Source organism: Oncorhynchus tshawytscha, linkage group LG01, assembly GCF_018296145.1.
Source record: "Oncorhynchus tshawytscha isolate Ot180627B linkage group LG01, Otsh_v2.0, whole genome shotgun sequence".
NCBI classification, from domain to species: Eukaryota; Metazoa; Chordata; class Actinopteri; order Salmoniformes; family Salmonidae; genus Oncorhynchus; species Oncorhynchus tshawytscha.
The window spans coordinates 95,706,558-95,729,907 of NC_056429.1; the positions used below are offsets into that span (position 1 = coordinate 95,706,558).

Below are 23,350 nucleotides of genomic sequence, written 5' to 3' on the forward strand. Positions count from 1 at the left end.
CGCAGTTTTGTCCCTCTAAAGCTTTTCAGAGGGGATTTTAATAGGATTAGGGGGGTTGACCCCGAGAACTAAAGCCAATAGAGTATGGGGAGAAATGGGTCCCCTAAACATCAGCAGTCTCTCCATCCATCAACTGATTCAAAGACATTCCCCCACACGTGTGTGTATGTGTGTGTGTGTTGATTGGGTGGAGGGGCATTGGTGGATCGCTTTCACTAATAGGAGAAATACTGGCCGAAGCCTTTCAGTGACAGAGAAAGAGACACATGGAGAGGGAAGCACACACAAAGAGCCACATGGAGAGCACAGGCCCCTTACTGCCCATCTGGCTCAATGCAGAGACCATAGAAAGTGGCCACCCCTGTATACACCCCCCACTCTTCCGTACCCACTGACTCCTCTATACACACACTTAACTCTGTCCCCAGGGAGCAACCAAGGACTTCCAGACAAGACACCTGCTGCAAGACGTTGGGCTTCCAACAATCCAGAGCAGTGTGTGTGTACGCGGCTGTGCCAAACAGGAGTCCAGATGCACCCAGTGTTTGCATATGGGTTAAATAATAGGAGGGCTGGGAGAGTAGATTCATCTGGGCTTACCATCGATGCACATTCCTGGAATTAGAGTCATTTAAAACTTTAACAGAACAAGGACAGTCATAGGATTCCATATCAGATCTTAGTAATCGGACCTCTGTGGCCATAGTGTTATTTTCCTTAGTCCTACTCCAGTCTCCTTTCCACCTCATTTAACACAAATTTACTTAACAAAAGGCACATCTCAGGGGGGTGAAAATCAAAAGTAAGGGTCAGTATCTGGTGGACTGCACCAGATTTGCCAGTTCTTGCTGTGAGATGTTACCCCACTCTTCCACCAAGGCACCTGCAAGTTCCCAGACATTTCTGGGGGGGGAATGGCCCTAGTCCTCACCCTCCGATCCAACAGGTCCCATGGGATTGAGATCCGGGCTCTTCGCTGGCCATGTCAGAACACTGACATTCCTGTCTTGCAGGAAGACACACACAGAATGAGCAGTATGGCTGGTGGCATTGTCACGCTGGAGGGTCATGTCAGGATGAGCCTGCAGGAAGGGTACCACATGAGGGAGCAGGATGTCATCCCTGAAACGCACAGCGTTGAGATTGCCTGCAATGACAATAAGCTCAGTCCGATGATGCTGTGACACACCACCCCAGACCATGACGGACCCTCCACCTCCAAATCGATCCCGCTCCAGAGTATAGGCCTCAGTGTATCGCTCATTCCTTCGACTATAAACGCAAATCCGACCATCACCCCTGGTGAGACAAAACCGCGACTCGTCAGTAAAGAGCACTTTTTTCCAGTCCTGTCTGGTCCAGCGACGGTGGGTTTGTGCCCATAGGCGACATTGTTGCCGGTGATGTCTTGTGAGGACCTGCCTTACAACAGGCCTACAAGTCCTCAGTCCAGCCTCTCTCAGCCTATTGCGGAAAGTCTGAGCACTGATGGAGGGATTGTGCGTTTCTGGTGTAATTCGGGCAGTCGTTGTTGCCATCCTGTACCTGTCCCGCAGGTGTGATGTTCGGATGTACCGATCCTGTGCAGGTGTTGTTACACGTGATCTACCACTGCAAGGACGATCAGCGGTCCATCCTTCTCACTGTAGCGCTGTCTTAGGCATCTCACAGTACGGACATTGCAATTTATTGCCCTGGCCAAAATCGGCAGTCCTCACATCTGCAGTCCTAAGGCACGTTCACGCAGATGAGCAGGGACCCTGGGCATCTTTTTTTTTGTGTTTTTCCAGAGTCAGTAAAGGCCTCTTAGGTGTCCTAAGTTTTCATAACTGTGACCTTAATTACCTATCATCTGTAAGCTGTTAGTGTCCTAATGACCGTTCCACAGGTGGATGTTCATTAATAATTAAAAAATGATCTTTGAAAGACAGGGTCCTGAAAAAGGGGCCTTTTTTTGCTGAGTTTATGTATATACTATATAAATCACTTCACTACCACTGCTCATCCATATAATTTTATATTCTCATCCCATTCCTTTTGTGGGGTGGAATGTAGCCTAGTGGTTAGAGCATTGTGCCAGTAACCAAAAGGTTGCATGATCGAATCCCTGTGCCGACAAGGTAAAAATCTGTCATTCTGTCCCTGAACAAGGCAGTTAAACCAACCCACTGGTAGACTGTCATTGTAAATAAGAATTTGTTCTTAAGGAGAGGTATATCTCTAATTCCATGTATAACAGTTGTATTTTCATCAACATTTATAATGAGTATTTCTGTAAATAGATGTGGCTCTCTGCACAATCACCGTATCTTTTAGAACTACTGAACGTAACGCACCAATGTAAAATTAGATTTTTTGATATAAATATGCACTTTTAGTGAACAAAACATACATGTATTGTGTAACATGAAGTCCTATGAGTGTCATCTGATGAAGATCAAAGCAGCTAACCGATCGCTGCAGCTGTACATAGTCCATCGGTAAATAGCCCACCCAATTTACCTACCTCATCCCCATACTGTTTATATTTATTTACTTTTCTGCTCTTTTGCACACCAGTATCTCTACCTGTACATGACCATCTGATCATTTATCACTCCAGTGTTAATCTGCAAAATTGTAATTATTCGCCTACCTCCTCATGCCTTTTGCACACAATGTATATAGACTTTTTTTTTCTCTACTGTGTTATTGACTTGTTAATTGTTTACTCCATGTGTAACTCTGTTGTCTGTTCACACTGCTATGCTTTATCTTGGCCAGGTCGCAGTTGTAAATGAGAACTTGTTCTCAACTAGCCTACCTGGTTAAATAAAGGTGAAATCAAATTTAAAAAATAAAAAAGTTAGAGATTAATTTTACCTCTATTTGTGCTTTTTGTGACTCCTCTCTTTGGCTGGAAAAATGGCTGTGTTCTTCTGTGAGTTGGTGGTGACCTAACAATTGTTTGTGGTGCTTTCGCTGTAAAGCATTTTTGAAATTAGACACTGTGGATGGATTAACGAGAATTGTATCTTTAAAATGGTGTCAAATACTTGTATGCTTGAGGAATTTTAATTATGAGATTTTTGTTGTTTTTAAATTTGGCGCCCTGCACTTTCACTGGCTGTTGGCGGGGTGGGACGCTACCGTCCCACATGTCCCAGAGAGGTTAAGCCTGCACGAAACACAGACCTTATTTGAAGTAGATCAAGACATTCTCTATGGAAGACAAACGGTAAAATAAAGGAACCCCTTTCAAGTTCAGCCGCAAGTTATTATAGGAATTATGACACGTCGACTATTTCTCTCTATACCATTTCTATTTCACATACCTTTGACTATTGGATGTTCATATAGGCACTTTAGTATTGCCAGCCTAATCTGTGAGGACTAATCTGTAATCTCGGGAGTTGATAGGCTTGAAGTCATAAACAGCGCTGTGCCTTAAACATTGCGAAGAGCTGCTGGCAAACTCAGTAAAGTGCTGTTTGAATGAATGCTTACGAGCCTGCTGCTGCCTACAACCGCTCAGTCAGACTGCTCTATCAAATATCAAATCAGACTTAATTATAATAAACACAGAAATACGAGCCTTAGGTCATTAATATGGTCAAATGCGGAAACTAATTTCGAAAACAAAACGTCTATTCTTTCAGAGAAATACAAAACCATTCCGTACTTTAATCTAACGGATGGCAACCCTAAGTCTAAATATTGTTGTTACATTGCACAACCTTCAATGTTACGTCATAATTATGTAAAATTCTAGCAAATTAATTACGGTCTATGCTGACTCTGCTTGCACATGCCCTGACTCTGCTTGCACATGCCCTGACTCTGCTTGCACATGCCCTGACTCTGCTTGCACATGCCCTGACTCTGCTTGCACATGCCCTGACTCTGCTTGCACATGCCCTGACTCTGCTTGCACATGCCCTGACTCTGCTTGCACATGCCCTGACTCTGCTTGCACATGCCCTGACTCTGCTTGCACATGCCCTGACTCTGCTTGCTAAACATGCCCTGACTCTGCTTGCACATGCCCTGACTCTGCTTGCACATGCCCTGACTCTGCTTGCACATGCCCTGACTCTGCTTGCACTGAACACAAGAGAAGTCACACAATTTCCCTAGTTAATATTGCCTGCTAACATGAATTTCATTTAACTAAATATGCAGGTTTAAAAATATATATACTTGTGTATTGATTTTAAGAAAGTTATTGATGTTTATGGTTAGGTACATTGGTGCAACAATTGTGCTTTATTCACGAATGTGCATTTGGTTAAATCACCACCCGTTTGGCAAAGTTGAAGTAGGCTGTGATTCGATGATAAATTAACAGGCACCGCCTTGATTATATGCAACACAGGACAAGCTAGTTAACTAGTAATATCAACCATATCAACTAGTGATTACGTTAAGATTCGTTGTTTTTTATAAGATAAGTTTAATGCTAGCTAGCAACTTACCTTGGCTCCTTGCAGCCACAAGGTCCTTTTGATGCTGCACTCGCGTAACATGTAACAGCCTGTCTCCTCGTGGATTGCAATGTAAACGGCCATAATCGGCATCCAAAAATGCAGACCGTTATGAAAACTTAAAATCGGTCAACCTCTAGTAGGCATGTTGTGTAAATCAAAAGATACAAACCCCCCAAAAATCTATTTTAATTCCAGGTTGTTTGGCAACAAAATCGGAAAAATGCCAAGGGAGGTGAATACTTTTGCAAGACACTGTAGGCCCATTTAAATTTTGTCTGGCCTGCCGTTCCAAATAAAATAGAATATTTTTTGCTCGTGTAATTTTTTAAAAGTTGCAAGGTGTAGGCAAGGTCATTAGCAAATATGTATAAAGTTGATTTGAGTAAAACACATAGGGTGTGTCTATATGTTTTTTAAAAAAAATTGCTATTGGTCAAAATAACATCTTGGTCGACCAAGATTTTATTTAGTTGGGGACAGCCCTACACTCGTGTCCCTGTCACATGCTCTTTTTGCTCCAAGCTACTTCTAGAAGAAAAATCCACTGTGCCCTTTTGTTGCCTAATGGCCTCAGAGTAGCACCCATCTGACACCAGTGAATTACTGCTGCACTGTTTGTGTGTACGTGCGTGTGCGAGTATGCACGTGCTTGCATTCCGTATGCGTGCCCTCAGAAGTGCACATCTGACAGCAGTTGCGTTACTGCTACAGTGCAGATGGTGTCAAGTGTCTGAATGGCTCATCTGATAGCCTTTTGGTACTGTCGGGATGTAATAAAGGCTGGTGGAATGTTACAGCCTCTGGGCAGGGACACAGTGTGCATGACAAACTGTTAGGAGGAGCCAAAGTGTCTGTGGTGGGGGGTGTCTTGACTCTAAGCATAAAGGCACTGCAGCAGGAGCCAGATTGCAAGAGGTGATTTAGTGACCTTTGACCCCCCCATCCCATAGCACCAGGACTATTGTAACAGGCAGGAGGACTCCATTGTGTGGGGTGACACGTGGCCTGGAAGGCCCATACAGCTAAATAGCCTGGACACAGCTGGCTGGGGAGGCAGAGCAGCACACTTGGGACACGTCCCAAATGGCACACTATTCCCTTAATAGTGCGTAACTTATGGGCCCTGGTCAAAAGTAGTGCCTTACATAGGGAATGGGGTGCCATTTGGAACGCTCCCTTGCTCACAATGCCTATTGCCCTCAACAACCAAATAGGATTGAATGATTGTTCAGCTAGGAGGGGGCCGGGAGGGATTGGCTGGATTTTTTTTGCAGGAGCAGCATCAAGCTCTCAGCAAAAATGTGTCATTCTTGTACAATTGACAAGGAGGATTTTTTTATTTTTAGTGAGGACAACATGAGTCACTTTTACAAGAAAGCATGTGCCTGTTGCCCACTTTTCACTGTAGTGAGGAATAATGACAGAATAGCTCCATCAGATGCATTGGCCCACTATGGTTCACACAACCACACCTGAAAGTGATAATGCCACACTCCACTCTGGAAAGATTTTAGGCTCAGTGGTTTCAGATAAGATCCATTACCATGTCAGAACATAGGCTACAGCTTTGGAAAGACTGAAAGGTGCAACTGAGTTCCTTTTTTAATTCTATAAGTGTTACGCAATTACCATTCTTGTGTTGAATGCATCAGTGTCTCTAGCTCCTCAACAACATTCACTGTAACACCAGTAGGATGACAGCAGAATATCTGCCACTAAACCAGAAGAAAAATAGAACAAAACAGGCCAAACCGGACCCCACCCTGCTCAGAAAACAGTGTGAATGTGTGACTGCCGCCACCCAGATAGCAACACTGGACTAGGGCTGAGCGGTATACCGTGTTTTACTATATACACCAGTATTGATGCAGGGAGAAGTTTGGGTTTTTACGTTACCTTCTATAACTTTATTTGAATGTTTGGTTTGTTAAATGTGATACACTGTGTGTAACGCCCATTTGTATAGTTGACTCCGCTACTTGAGTCATCACTCCCTCCCACCCTCTCCCCCACTCAAGGATCACCACTCAAGGATCGCATTTGTTGTTGCTTGACCACGAGACGCTTGCGTTCAGTCTGCTTGGTCAATGCAGCACATGCAACAATGTTGATGACAACGATGTTGTTTCCACTTTGATCTTAATATAAGCGTTCTATAATTACAATATCAGTTTGGGTTTCTTACATCTGCAAACCGCTAGTTTGTATTTTCTTAGCAAGTTAAGCTAAATTGTGTTAGCCACTAATGCTAATGCCTAGTTAGCTGGCTAGCTAATAAAAAGTACTGAGTCAGAGCAAACGTTGCTAGCTAATACTGCCTGATACCAGTACTGATGGAGGCCTAAATCAGCATGTCGTTTGTGCAACAGTATCTTCTAAATCAAAGAGGAATAGGCGAAGCATGAATATGTTGGCTACATGAATAAAGATTTAATGTAGCCAAAGATTATAGGGTTCCCTAGGAAACACTGAACATCACTTTGGTTCCTACCCTGTCACAATAACTCTTCCATGGCATTTTCATTTGTTGTCATGTCCAACACTGTATTCAAAGAGCCCACTGTTATTTATATTCTAACTATATATTTATAATAAACATTCTATTTACATGATTCCAAAAGTTCACCCGTGTTTTGATCTAAATCGCAACATTTGGTTAAAAATAAGGCCTAGTAGTGGGGAAATGATATCAAATGAGTGCAGGAAATGCAGAAATTGAGTTGAATTGAACAGTATAAACCAATCAGAATGGAGAAAGACCCATTGAAATAATTTAGAATATACGTGTTGCCACCCTATGGTCACGCACTAGTAATAAAGCAAATGTAGAACTTTTATTAATCAAAAACATAAAATACTGTCAAATAAGGTATTTTTCAAATGTATTATATTTTGTCCATATCGCCCAGCCCTACATCGGACAGCACCACACACGTGCACAGCCATGCCCACACAGCCATGCCCACACAGCCATGCCCACACGAAGAATGCGCTTGAACCCTGATCAAAATAATTTAGCAAAAAAGGGAAAGTCATCATTTTTGTGCTGCTTGCGGCACAGTACTTACAACAACAAAACATGACATTGCATCCCAAGAGACCAGCTGGTGGCATTTAAAACTGAAATCTAGAACTGTAATGCCTGGATTGGAATGCCCTGCCAATGTTTCAGATCCATGGGAGTACAGAGGGTCTAACCCCGAGAATCATGTCTAACCCCGAGAATCATGTCTAACCCCGAGAATCATGTGATAGAAAAGGCACATAGAACACAGAAAAGGCAGTCAAACTTACAGCTATCAAGATCCTGCAACCACAGCCTTGGCTGACGATATGATTTAAGATTTTATTAGGATCCCCATTAGCTGTTGCAAAAGCAGCAGCTACTCTTCCTGGGGTCCACACAACACATGGCATAATACAGAACAGTGAAAGACAACAAGGACAGGAAAAAAAGTGGTGAGAAGCTTGCCCTCCCTGCTAAAGCCAGCCAGTACTAGCTAGGGTGCAGTGTTTCCACTGCAGTCATTTAGATTTGGCACTGTGCCATGACAAAAGTCATTGCAACAACACCAATTTGGAGATGCTAGAAGAGTCCACATTTACTTTCTCTGCAAACGAAACGAGTAATGACTAGAACAACCAGACAATCCCACAGTAGAATAGTTTATCTAGTCGGCGTGTTGTTGTGTGTTCTGTGAGAGAAATATTCCTCTCAAGGCACATTCCAGGTACGTGTGCCATAGGAGTGCCATAGAGAAGGGAACATGCATTCAATGCACAACAATTCTTGCAATCATAATTTTCCTAGTGCATAGGGGAGAGTGGGGCTAAATGTAACACAATTCTAGGGTTACTTGGAGTAAAACGCCACCCTACCTCAACATCTTTTGGGAGGAAGTAACTTAAGTTGTGATGAGACAGATTATTATTTATTTTTTTAGCAATAGTGGCAAACAGGAAAAGTTTTGGGAGGAAAATTGTGACATGAAGTTGCTTCAGTAAGAACTACAGGCAGGGAATGTGTTACTCAAAGTTACTATAACTGTGTTTATGCACATTTTTTGGGACATCAAATTCATTAATAGGATGGTAACTAGTTAAAGGATCACATTTGAGATATTGCTATAGGGTAATTGCAGGGTAGGGTAAATGCAGATAGGCTGAAGCATGGGGTTGCCTACTTTTTTTTTTATAGCCACTATACTGTATCAGTTGGGCTACAGGTGATAATGCTTAAATGCTAATAGCATACCTGATAATATGGACCATATATAGGATATATGCATGGTCTAATATGTTGAAATAATTTGACCAATATGTTATTGGGCTCATTTATGGAGGTGGAAATAATATTTTAAATGGCGCCAGCATAAATCTATTTTCAGTCATTTTGGAGTAGAATGTCCTTTTAAAAAGACACCAGAACTGAGCTTCTCAGTCCTTCAACAAAAATTCTACAACCTTTCCAGAGGAAACACTGCTAAGGCGTAATGTAAACAGACAATCATGTAATGATTATGGCCTGAATAACCTTAGGACACTTCCTTCCTGAATCACATGGTGTGGCATGATGCGCACCAGTCTTTTCCAAGCGTGCAAAGGCAAGTGCAGCAGCTGTTTATTAGAGACAGAGAGAGAGAAAAACAAAAACACTAAGTGTCAGATGTCTTTAAGAGTGCTATGATGAGAGCTTTGTAGCCTTGTATCCCTGAAGCAGTGATGGAGCATGAAGGGCAGTGATGGTCTGTAGGCTGGGAATGCTTGGGGGGAGGGGTGGGGGGGCTGAGTGTTCCATCCACAGTGTTGCATTAACGAGTTCCAGCCAAGGGCTCCTCCTGCTCTGGGCCATGAGATGATTATCATCTTCTCTACACAGCACTATCCTGAAATCCATGGAATGCTTGTGGGAGAATGCCTGAATGCTACTGGGCCAGCCAGAATCCCAAACAGCATTGACAAAAGATTTCCATCCTGTCCTTCCCTGCAATGGTTGGCAGCAGCAATGAATAGTTAGTGAGTGAATTGTGTATGCATTTTTAACCAGGCTTGCAAATGATGTGGTCTTGCACAGTCTGGGACAGGGATGTTCCATTAGCCGTTACAGGTAAGGTAATGTTTGGCATAGCACAGAGAATTTGACATACCTTAACTTGGTGATACTTCCTCAATTCCTGACTTGGAAGACAAACAATTTTTTCAAAAATGTTTACTTAAAAAAAAAATGCAACCTTTATTTATTTAACTAGGCAAGTCAGTTAAGAACAAATTATTATTTACAATGACAGCCTACCGGGGCAGTGGGTTAACTGCCTTGTTAAGGGGCAGAACAGAATTTTATCTTGTCAGCTCGGGGATTTGATACCGCAACCTTTCGGTTACTGGCCCCAACGCTCTAACCACTAGGCTACCTGCCGACCCAAATGTCAAAGTCTAGCTGCAGGAAGTTCGTTTGAATTCTGAAAAATGCTCTGTTAATAAATTAAACCAATTTTATGCTCATGAAATAATCCAGCAATGTGTTCGCCGCCATCTTCTCTCATTGAGACATGTGGGTGTCCAGTCCACCCCAATGTGCTGCATGTCATGATGACACTCAGCTGTCTCAATCAATGAGAAAATACTTTCAAAATGGACGGTGATGGCGGTGTACACATTGTTGGGGAAGTATGAACAGGGTTGGTCTAAAATTCTCTGATACGCCAAACAGTAGCCATCTAATACCATCCATCAGCCAGCTGGAACAGAATAATGGTCTGACCAGGCAATATTTTTAATAGCTAGGGACAGGGGTGACCTTAACTCCAGCTGACAGACAGTGGCCCAACCATGTGCCTTGTGTCTCTGTTCAGCATAGGGGCTTGTATCCAACATGGCATCCTATAAGGTGCACTACTTTTGGCCAGGGCCCATAGGAAATAGGGTGCCATTTCCTCATTAGGGACACAGATTTGTTGGAACATGTAACTAAGATTGACAGCATGACATCATCGCTCAAATCACAAGCCTACTGCAATCCCAGTTCCATCCCTATGGGTTCTGGTCAGAGGTAGTGTACTAAGGGGGAAAAGGATGCTGTGTAGGACACAGCCTACGAGTTAGGACACAAATAAAATGAGCAGTGCACAAACTGATTCCTGGGAGAGAGGAACTTCAAGCTCCCCAGTCCCCACTCATATGCTGCATAACTATGGTTAAGTCCCAAATAACACCCTAACCCCCTATTTTTTTTACTTCACCAGGTCAAAAGTATTGCACTACATAAAGAGCCATTTGGGACGCACTCTATGTGCAATGATTTCAGTCTGTGCCATCCCGCCAGCTACTTAAACTAATGGTCATGCCATTTTCAGCTTGACAACGAGATAAATGGAGTTGGAAAGAGTGCAAACAAATGTGGAACGAGGCTAGTCTGACACAGCAGCAATACAGTGACTCGACATCAAGACAAGTCTGTGTGCTTGCAAAGAAGACTTGGATTGAAAACACAGCCACCCGGAATGAGCAAAGTGATGACACCATAATCAAGAACCACAATTGAAAGCATTGAACACGATTCAATTCAGTACGCCATGCAGTGTAGGCCAGGCACTGTTGCATGCTTGTAGGCCGCCATTGTCGATAATTATTTGTTCTTATTAACTGACTTGTCTAGTTAAATAAAGGTTCAATAAAAATGACATTTAAAATGCTTCGAGGGAGGGAGGAAGGGAGAGAGACATAACATTGGATTCCATAGAATCTGTCACCGGGAGCAAACAAGCGCTATGATGTCGTGTGGGGTCAGAAAGGACGTACATAGAAGGAAAAACATTAAACAGCATGCATTCCACTGGCATGAAAAACAGCTAGAAACAATCTGCAGTGAATGACATATCACTAGTAGTGTGATGCTGCCGCAATCTAAACTAATACACAATCATTGACAATAAAATCAAATTTAAAAAACTGTTCCGTGAGCCTTCATTATAAAGTTGCTTTATATAATCTAGAAATATATGATTTAGCAGATTCTAGAACCATTATAATTTAACTCAGAGGGCATTTCCCAATGGATTCCAGAGCATACACAGAGTGCACATATAGTCCCTGACAAATAACAAATGGCATGTGAAAAGCTTCAAAGATGCTCTAGTAGAAAACACGTGAACATTCTCTACCCGAACAAAGAGCAGGCATCATTGGATATACTGCAATACTAGTCCCATTCGCTCAAGCTGGGAACCAATATTTTCCCCTGATGCTTGCACTGTGTACATGATGAATGATCATAGACAACAGCCTGCACGAAATTCCTGGCTGTGTAAACAAATAATAAGGGGGGAGAATATGGCCAATGTAGCACTGCTAAGGACTGTTCCCTAGCACGACACAACGCAGAGTGCCTGGACATAGCTGTTAGTCGTGGTATTATTGGCCAAATATCACAAGCCCCCCGTGCCTTATTGCTATTATAAAAACAGGTTACCAACATAATTACAGCAGTAAAAATAAATGTTTTGTCATACCCGTGGAATATGGTCTGATATACCACGGCTGTCAGCCAATCAGCATCCAGGGCTCAAACCGCCCAGGTATATAATTTTGCATATAATACACATTTGCAATCAATCTAAGCAATGAGTGGGCTATTTTAGCTAGTAATCTGTTTCACAAAAAGGTGTTGTAACTTGCAAACATTTGCACTTTTGTAATTTAACAGAAGCCATTAGCCGTACTTCTTCGTACTGGTCCCCGGTGGGAATCGAACCCACAACCCTGGCGTTGCAAGCCCCATGCTCTACCAACTGAGCCACACCGCACAGCTACGTGCTTTTCTTTATGAGAACAGTTTCCATCTCTAGGAAAACTAAATCAGACATTTCAAAACATGAGTTTTTTCCCCATCAACTTCCTCTGTCCAAGAAGTCATAGAAACCACATCAGCCCAGCCACTGAATACTTACTTGAACCGGTCCCCAGCAAAGTTAGCTAACTAGTTGTGACGTACAGCCTAGGTAACTGCCTCGCTAACAGGCTAAAGTTAGCTAGCTAACGTTGGTTAACAAATCAAGAAAATTAGTGCAACATTTCAACTCGTGTTTCAAATACAGTTCTATTGAGATGTTGTGCATACATCTAGAAAGTGTTACCACAATCCTGATGAAAACCGATACCAAACTTTGCAAGGATGAAGTCATTTGCCACTTCGACAAAACTGTGAACAATAAACAACGAAGCGCTAAAGCAACGTTAGCCACATAGCTAGTTGACTAGCCTAGCAAACTAGCTAGCTGCCTTTTGATGTTGCAAATCCAATGTGAAGTGAAAATAGTTACCACTTTCAAAAGGCAAGCTTTTCCTCCATCCTCCAGGAATTCCACAACAAATATAAACACTGTGCAAAGTGATACTTCAGAGAATAGATGTATCTCCTAAAAACTTTGCAACTTCAAAGCTGCAAAAATGTTGCAAGTGTACGCGGCTCACTTTGTGACAGTAGGTGGTGTCCTATAGATGCGCAAGCGCGCCAATATACCCGCTTGGGTTGTCAGGTTCAGCTCACAATGTGGCAGCTAGCTAAAACCCCGGCTGTGTAGTTTCTTTATTTTCACGAAATCGCACTGATTATTCGCCTACCTGCTAGGTTCGCTATTATCCGGAGGCTCCATAGTAGGTCGAGAAATCCTCGGTTCTAGTGGTGCATGGGACCATCCATGACAATAACAGTTTAAATGCTGTTTGCACGTTTTCTTTTTGCAAGAGCTGGTCGAAAAGGCGTCTTTCTGCGAAGTTTTTTTTATCCCCCTGCAGAGTTGCAGCTCCCAGGGTTGTGCGTTGTCGCCATCTTTCCAGCCGTCATTGAGGAGAGCTACGGCCAATGACTGTATATATGGCTACGGCAACTCGTACAGTTCATCCGTTCAGCAGCCTAGTAATATAGCCAAATGGTGTGACAAGTATGATGTGGTTATAATGCATTATAAAACTTGCCATAAGCATGTATCGAATTCTGTCCCCTTACAATCTAATTATAAAGGATCATGCATGCTTATAACGAGCATCAACGCATTATTTGTTGGCTTTCTCGACTAAAGTGTTACCAGGGCCAGACTACCTAATTTCTATCTGGTTATAAAGTCAATTTTATATCACACAAAAGACAATCGTTTCAACTGTCAGAATTACATTGTTTAAAATACTTACTTGTCCTAGATACAATTGTAGCTTACAAAAAGTGACTCATAGGAATGTTCCCTGCTCTGTGTTCTCTAAATGCTCATAAGATTTACTCTTTATACGGAATTGTCTTTAATTTATTGCAACTATTTTACATCTATTTCATTGCATTCTAGAGATTGTTGGCCTCTCCATCGCCTAAAGCACTAGAGTAATTATGGTTGTATTTGATCAAATAGAACCATAAGAAGGAACAGTGAAGAAGACAACGTGAAGCGTGGTAAATACTCAATACATTACTGGGAGTTTATATAGGGAGCAACATTTCTTAAACATGTCTTCTTCATACAGTGAACAACCAATGTCCCCTTCAAAAGGATGTGGTCTGTTGGGGGTGGCTAGTCATTTTTGTTGAGCACAGAAAGGACTGTATAGTTTATATATGGAGCTCATTCATGTGGACATTTTGTCTGTTTGACAGAAAATTGCATAGTTACATAGAATAACTAGAGTACCCTTACACGGTGTGCGTGTGTGCGTGCGTGTAAATTTGCTTCAAACCTACCATCTAGTTCAATAACAGGGGTAGGCTACATTTCCTTCAACCACAGGTAAGTGTCTCAATGACAAACACGTTATCATAAACTTAATTTAACATTTATATAAATCAATACACACACACAATAATAAACGTAAGCAAAGTGGACTTCTACAATGAGATCAAATCAATCAATAACAGTGTGCACCTCTGGCCAAGGACACCCTTTGACCAAACGGGGGGAAGCAGCTGATTGAACCAGGAAGTATACTATGAGTCTGAGATATTAGTTTGTCACAGAAACAGATGGGCTAAACCTTAAAGAATCTCTGGTTGAACAATGAAGTACTTTTAATTAACTTACAATCAGTTCCGAATAATTATTTGTATGTAGGCCTCCTTACCAAGATTTAATGGCGTGCCAGATTTATAAAACAACAGGGAAATATGCGTACTGCCTGAACAAACTGTATGTGTGTGTGTCTGCGCACTTGGCTACTGTATGTTTGACTGTGTATATTCTATGGTAATGTCTGTCATCGATACAATGGGCCCATGCATTCAAGCAGATAATCATCATTGGTCACCGCCTTTCAAAGTGTGTTGCATTATGGGAATACAAAATGTCCAACTTGCGCCTACATGTCAACTGCATGAACTTTACAACAACCATGTGATCAAGTTCATGAAGTTTCGACTGTGGTCGACTTATTTTCTGCAGTTGCTCCTCACCGGCAGCCATCGTCTGCATTGTGGGAGGCACTAATTCTACTACAATAGGCTGTATTTAGACAGACAGGCCATTTTTTTAACCCTTATTTCACCAGGTAAATTGACTGAAAACACATTCTCATTTACAGCAACATCCTGGGGAATAGTTACAGGGATGAATGAGCCAATTGTAAACTGGGGATGATTAGGTGGCTATGATGGTATGAATGCCAGATTGGGAATTTAGCCAGGACACCAGGGTTAACACCCCTACTCTTACGATAAGTGCCATGGGATCTTTAGTGACAGAGAGTCAGGACACCCGTTTATGTCCCATCTGAAAGACGGCACCCTACACAGGGAAATGTCCCCAATCACTGCCCTGGGGTATTGAGATATTTTATTATTTTTTTTACCAGAGGAAAGGGTGCCTCCTACTGGCCCTCCAACACCACATCCAGCAGCATCTAGTCTGCAGCATCTGGCCAGCAGCATCTGTTTCAGAGGCAACCAGCAGTGGGATACAGTGTGGAATGCCGCTGGCAATTTTTCCACTAATTGGTCCTGATTGGACCAATCACATTAGATCTTTTCACATCAGATCTTTTTCGGAACTGATCTGATTATTCAAAAATGCAATTAAGTGAAAAAAATATCAGAATTGTTGTGTTGTGGTCTCACGTTAATTTCCTGCAGTTTCCTGACTTGCAGTTCTACTTGCAACCACAAGATGGCAGGACAATATTACTATCCAAAGATAGTTTGCAGTTAGAGAGAGAAATTCAAAAGCAGGTGAATAACACCACAAACTACTGAAAATGTCCATGGGTGCTTCTCAATAATATCTATTTTTTTCTGAAGCATGCCCTTACTTCTCACAAATCTAAAAGCAACTGATTACTGGGGCCATGGGCTAGAGGGAGGTTCCATAATTTCCCTTCAACCAGTGAAGGGAAGTAAAGAAGTCCACACACAGGCAATGAAAAGCTTATTGAAGTTTGCTGGACTGTGAGCAATATAATTGTGTAACCTGCAAAGTAGATGTATCTGGTATAAAGGGTTAATAGAATATGGAGTTAGTAGATTAGCATTTGTTGCTATGACCTTTAAAACCCATGCCACACCTCAGTTCTCTCACACAGTTACAATCTCAGTCAATCTTTCTCACTCACGTCAATCTATCCTCTCTTATTTGAAACTTCATCACTTTCTTTTCCCAATCTCTATGCAGAAATGTTTACGTAAGCACACACACACACACACACACACACACACACACACACACACACACACACACACACACACACACACACACACACACACACAGCCTTCAGAGCTGTAAAACAGGGAAATAAAGTTGATGAAAATACATGGCCTCTCACTTACAGGGTTATCTATGGCCCATGGGCATGAGAGTTCCTGGTGTGCAGTGTCGCTCGTAGTCTAGTTCTGGTCCAGGGATTTAGTTTGTTTCCCGTGATTAACCAGAAAGTCAATCAATGGTTGTACAGTTTATGGAAGGGAAGGCCTATCAGATGAAGCGTGAGGAAGTGAAAATAAGCCATTTACAGTTTCCTTATGGGAACAACACAGGCATTCAACACTCTTGTTCCTTTCATCTTCTTTATCGTTTATTTAACACATGGATTTAGTGTGAATATTACAGTTCTATACCAAGGGCAAGATAAGTCATCCTAAAAGCCTTTCTATCTGAAAACATATTGTGAATATTACAGTTCTATACCAATGGCACAATAAGTCATCCTAAAAGCCTTTCTATCTGAAAACATATTGTGAATATTACAGTTCTATACCAATGGCACAATAAGTCATCCTAAAAGCCTTTCTATCTGAAAACATATTGTGAATATTACAGTTCTATACCAATGGCACAATAAGTCATCCTAAAAGCCTTTCTATCTGAAAACATATTGTGAATATTACAGTTCTATACCAATGGCACAATAAGTCATCCTAAAAGCCTTTCTATCTGAAAACATATTGTGAATATTACAGTTCTATACCAATGGCACGATAAGTCATCCTAAAAGCCTTTCTATCTGAAAACATATTGTGAATATTACAGTTCTATACCAATGGCACGATAAGTCATCCTCTAAACACATATTTCAGCCTTTCAGATGTAGCCTGGTCCCAGATCTGTTTGTGCCGTGACGCTAACTCCTACTGTATGGTCGTTGCCATGCAGGCTCTTTGGGTCAGTGAACATAATGGTGCTCAAGGAATAATGGAATGACCTCATTGTTGTGGAGTGCTATTATCAGTTGAATAGAACCCTGTAACAATAGATGTAATGCTTTGCATGATGCTAGAGGCATGAATACTGTACACACTTAGGGCCCCAGCACAAGTGTCATCAAACAGTCCAACCAGGGACGGACTGGGTCCTGGACCAGAAATCAATCCTGTCATTTCCAACACACTGGCCCATTTCCAACCGGTGGTTAGTACTCTGGCGACATCGTATGCCGGAGGGGTAGCAGGAGCAGACGTGACATTTGAGGCCCTCACACTGGTCCATTAATTTCCTTGAGGCCCCCACAACGGCTGGCCATGCCTTCCTCCTGGCTACTCCAACCTCGGCCAACAGCCCCCCGCAGCTACTCGTCCAAGCCTCCCCAGCTTCTCCTTTACCCAAATCCAGATGGCAGATGTTCTGAAAGAGCTGCAAAACCTGGACCCGTACAAATCAGCTGGGCTTGACAATCTGGACCCTCTATTTCTGAAACTATCCGCCACCATTGTCGCAACCCCTATTACCAGCCTGTTCAACCTCTCTTTCATATCGTCTGAGACCCTCTTCAAAGGGGGAGACACCCTGGACCCAAACTGTTACAGACCTATATCCATCCTGCCCTGCCTATCTAAGGTCTTCGAAATCCAAGTCAACAAACAGATCACTGACCATCTCGAATCCCACCATATCTTCTCCGCTGTGCAATCTGGTTTCCGAGCCGGTCAAGGGTGCACCTCAGCCATGCTCAAGGTACTAAACGATATCATAACCGCCATCGATAAAAGACAGTACTGTGCAGCCGTCTTCATCGACCTGGCCAAGGCTTTCGACTCTTGTCAATCACCATATTCTTATCGGCAGACTCAGTAGCCTCGGTTTTTCTAATGACTGCCTTGCCTGGTTCACCAACTACTTTGCAGACAGAGTTCAGTGTGTCAAATCGGAGGGCATGTTGTCCGGTCCTCTGGCAGTCTCTATGGGGGTACCACAGGGTTAAATTCTCGGGCCGACTCTTTTCTCTGTATATATCAATGATGTTGCTCTTGCTGCGGGCGATTCCCTGATCCACCTCTACGCAGACGACACCATTCTGTATACTTCTGGCTCTTCCTTTGACACTGTGCTATCTAAACTCCAAACGAGCTTCAATGCCATACAACACTCCTTCCGTGGCCTCCAACTGCTCTTAAACACATGCTTTTCAACCATTCGCTGCCTGCACCCGCACGCCCGACTAGCATCACCACCCTGGATGGTTCCGACCTAGAATATGTGGACATCTATAAGTACCTAGGTGTCTGGCTAGACTGTAAACTCTCCTTCCAGACTCATATCAAACATCTCCAATCTAAAATCAAATCTAGAGTCAGCTTTCTATTTTGCAACAAAGCCTCCTTCACTCACGCCGCCAAACTTACCCTAGTAAAACTGACTATCCTACCAATCCTCGACTTCGGCGATGTCATCTACAAAATAGCTTCCAATACTCTACTCAGCAAACTGGATGCAGTTTATCACAGTGCCATCCGTTTTGTTACTAAAGCACCTTATACCACCCACCACTGCGACCTGTATGCTCGAGTCGGCTGGCCCTCGCTACATATTCGTCGCCAGACCCACTGGCTCCAGGTCATCTACAAGTCCATGCTAGGTAAAGCTCCGCCTTATCTCAGTTCATTGGTCACGATGGCAACACCCACCCGTAGCACGCGCTCCAGCAGGTGTATCTCACTGATCATCCCTAAAGCCAACACCTCATTTGGCCGCCTTTCCTTCCAGTTCTCTGCTGCCTGTGACTGGAACGAATTGCAAAAATCACTGAAGTTGGAGACTTTTATCTCCCTCACCAACTTTAAACATCTGCTATCTGAGCAGCTAACCGATCGCTGCAGCTGTACATAGTCCATCGGTAAATAGCCCACCCAATTTACCTACCTCAGCCCCATACTGTTTTTATTTATTTACTTTTCTGCTCTTTTGCACACCAGTATCTCTACCTGCACATGGCCATCTGATCATTTATCACTCCAGTGTTAATCTGCTAAATTTTAATTATTCGCCTACCTCCTCATGCCTTTTGCACACAATGTATATAGACTCTTTTTTTCCTACTGTGTTATTGACTTGTTTATTGTTTACTCCATGTGTAACTCTGTTGTTGTCTGTTCACACTGCTATGCTTTATCTTGGCCAGGTCGCAGTTGTAAATGAGAACTTGTTCTCAACTAGCCTACCTGGTTAAATAAAGGTAAAATAAAAATAAATAAATAAAAACACTGGTCCATTTATTTCCATGAGGTCCCCACACGGGTCCACGTATTTCCATGAGGCCCCCACACTAGTCCACTTATTTCCATGAGGCCCCCACACGGGTCCATTTATTTCCATGAGGCTCCCACACTAGTCCACTTATTTCCATGAGGCCCCCACACTGATCCACTTATTTCCATGAGGCCCCCACACTAGTCCATTTATTTCCATGAGGCCCCCACACTAGTCCACTTATTTCCATGAGGCCCCCACACTAGTCCACTTATTTCCATGAGGCCCCCACACTAGTCCACTTATTTCCATGAGGCCCCCACACTGGTCCACTTATTTCCATGAGGCCCCCACACTAGTCCACTTATTTCCATGAGGCCCCCACACTGGTCCACTTATTTCCATGAGGACCCCACACTAGTCCACTTATTTCCATGAGGCCCCCATTATTAGCCAAATAATGATTATTCTGCGCAAAAAAACTCAAATAAGCCATGCCCACTGGGTTAAAAATTGACCAGCCATTCTAGCATCTGATTGAACTGCCCTATAGCCAGTCTGTCCCTGAGTACAACACAGGGGATGGTACCAACATTGCAGTATATAACTGATTATTCAAATTTTAGCTTCCAGGTTCTTTGTCAGTTTGTCCCACCAACGTCTTTCACATAAAAGGTAATTCCATTAGTTTCCATTTGAAAGATGGTTAGTCCAGGGTTTATGAGATCTTAGTGTCTGTTGGCTTTTTAAATTGGATCAAAACTGCACAACCCCAGTGTGTTGTAATGCAGTTATGTCTGATGAAAAATACAATTTGTGGCCCAGTAACAACATTTACCTCATAATTACCACACAATTCAACTTGAATGGGCTTGAAGGGATCTGGGCTAATTATGAACAGGAAACGTGTATGTTATGAAGAAGACAGTCAGCACTCGCAATTCAACTTTCACTTTGATTTGTTTTCAATCAGCAGTCACATTGACACGGTTCAGCCAATAAGTCTTCATCAGCCATACACAGCATGGTTCTTTTGTTTTCTGTGGATTTAACCGTTTACAATCTATATGGGTCATAGTCATGGCTGCTTTTCGGCACGCATTCTGTTCTACAGTGTTGTTCTTTTAGAACCCTGTTCTAGTTTTATAGAATTTGTGGTTCTGTTGTAATCATGCAATGTGGATTCTTCTTCTCTAAACAATAAGGCATCAGTGGGTCTAGTCACTATGACAACAGAGATATCCTTTGACCATCTTGCTAAAAAGAAAAAGGACTTTATTTTTCAATGTCCAGAAATGTCCAATGCACATTTCTTTTTCATTTCAACCCCGCCGAAAATATATACACACACAGAGGTTGGAGGTTGAAGCAGAGGGTCAACCATAGAATGATGCCCCTGGATCAGGTTAGTTGTAAAGAGCCTTGCTCAAGGACACAACAGCAGTCCGTAGCACATGATATTCTGATACTAGCCAGCATCAGGGAGTCAAGCTACATGGTCTGTAACCTGACTCATTATGTCTAGGGGTCTTCGGCCCAGCTACATGGTCTATAACCTGACTCATTATGTCTAGGGGTCTTCGGCCCAGCTACATGGTCTGTAACCTGACTCATTATGTCTAGGGGTCTTCGGCCCAGCTACATGGTCTGTAACCTGACTCATTATGTCTAGGGGTCATTATTCTAGGGGGCCCAGCTACATGGTCTGTAACCTGACTCATTATGTCTAGGGGTCTTCGGCCCAGCTACATGGTCTGTAACCTGACTCATTATGTCTAGGGGTCTTAGGCCCAGCTATATGGTCTGTAACCTGACTCATTATGTCTAGGGGTCTTCGGCCCAGCTACATGGAACCTGACCAGTCTAGGGGTCTCTAGGGGCCCAGCTATATGGTCTGTAACCTGACTCATTATGTCTAGGGGTCTTCGGCCCAGCTACATGGTCTGTAACCTGACTCATTATGTCTAGGGGTCTTCGGCCCAGCTACATGGTCTGTAACCTGACTCATTATGTCTAGGGGTCTTCGGCCCAGCTACATGGTCTGTAACCTGACTCATTATGTCTAGGGGTCTTCGGCCCAGCTACATGGTCTGTAACCTGACTCATTATGTCTAGGGGTCTTCGGCCCAGCTACATGGTCTTTAACCTGACTCATTGTGTCTAGGGGTCTTCGGCCCAGCTACATGGTCTGTAACCTGACTCATTATGTCTAGGGGTCTTCGGCCCAGCTACATGGTCTGTAACCTGACTCATTATGTCTAGAGGTCTTCGGCCCAGCTACATGGAACCTGACTCATTATGTCTAGAGGTCTTCGGCCCAGCTACATGGAACCTGACTCATTATGTCTAGAGGTCTTCGGCCCAGCTACATGGAACCTGACTCATTATGTCTAGGGGTCTTCAGCCCAGCTATATGGTCTGTAACCTGACTCATTATGTCTAGAGGTCTTCGGCCCAGCTACATGGTCTGTAACCTGACTCATTATGTCTAGGGGTCTTAGGCCCAGCTATATGGTCTGTAACCTGACTCATTATGTCTAGAGGTCTTCGGCCCAGCTACATGGAACCTGACTCATTATGTCTAGGGGTCTTCGGCCCAGCTATATGGTCTGTAACCTGACTCATTATGTCTAGAGGTCTTCGGCCCAGCTACATGGAACCTGACTCATTATGTCTAGGGGTCTTCGGTCCAGCTACATGGTCTGCAACCTGATTTGATGTGTGCATAAATGTAAGAAATCAGCGTATGTTGTATTTACATGTGTGCCCAGGAGACAGCGAACTTACCGAGTTCAGGGCCAGCTCCATCTTGACCTCTTGGTTGGCCCGGGCAAGCAAATTATTCATATGTTCATGGGAACAAAATAAATATGCACAAAAAAACTAACTACAAAATGGCATGCCCAACTAAAGAGGTTAACTAACTAACAGAAACAAACAAATGCCGGCTGAGAGGCTTCTGGCCTCCTCTCTCTTTCCCGGACTGGCTTCTGAACTCTCTCTTTCCCAGACTGGCTTCTGAACTCTCTCTTTCCCAGACTGGCTTCTGAACTCTCTCTTTCCCAGACTGGCTTCTGGCCTCCTCTCTCTTTCCCGGACTGGCTTCTGAACTCTCTCTTTCCCAGACTGACAATCATCTAAGGAATTACCAAGGCTTTCTGTCAGAACACAGCCATGACCCGGTTCGTGTTGCCACCTGGGGATGGAGTGTGAAAGTGTATCATGGTAGTGTGTAGCCTAACTGTGTACAAACACTACACTACCCCCCATATCATACTACTTAGTATACAACCTTGGATTGACTTCTGATTACTTCATGCTCTGCTAGGAATCTCAAATTCCCAATACTGGGGCCTTGAAATAACAGCACACCGCAGAACACAGTCTATTTTGGACCACTGCTCTAACTGGCACAGAACCAACACACAGAGATCGGAAAAAGTTCTGTTAATTCAAGGACTAGCCTGTCGAAATTGTAGCTTGCCTAAGCACAACACAACACGTTATTTTTTTAAAGAGCACTCAATGGTCAGTAGTGGATTCAAAACATACTTGTAATTGCTATAGCCGGAATAAATATGATAACATATTTTCAAGCGCTGTAGCCTATAGAAATATTATAATTCCACAGTCATACTATTTTAGCATTATGAAAATCTTGCCTCAATATTAAAATTATGCATGGAAATGAGAAGTGCCAGTGATTTTCTTTCTACAAAACTAGGGAAGACTTGATGTGGCTTAGTGTGACCATCCACCACCACTCAACTAGGACTGACGTCCTTGTAGCTAAAGTCATAGTCCAAAGGTGAAACGATTTGATTTTAGACATCGATGATCTTTTACTCACAAAGACCTTTTTCTTTTTAGGTTATACTTCATGTCTGTATAGGTTGTACTTCATGTCTGTATAGGTTGTACTTCATGTCTGTATAGGTTGTACTTCATGTCTGTATA

At 43.0% G+C, this 23,350-nt stretch overlaps 1 protein-coding gene across 6 annotated transcripts in view; it reads right to left on the minus strand.

Annotated features, from left to right (window-relative positions):
• The window catches only part of LOC112236421 (mitogen-activated protein kinase kinase kinase 4), a 62,340-nt gene extending 49,003 nt beyond the window's left edge, over positions 1 to 13,337 (minus strand). For 5 of the 6 annotated variants that reach the window (XM_024405004.2, XM_024405008.2, XM_024405006.2 and 2 more), the window contains exon 1: positions 13,086 to 13,337. In XM_024405004.2, the coding sequence (XP_024260772.2) occupies positions 13,086 to 13,117 (32 nt within the window). In that variant the 5' untranslated portion in view covers positions 13,118 to 13,337. Of the gene's footprint in view, positions 1 to 12,784; positions 12,953 to 13,085 lie in introns of those variants that run through there. The other variant, XM_024405007.2, reaches the window with a different exon arrangement.
• Between the last annotated feature and the right edge of the window lie 10,013 nt (positions 13,338 to 23,350).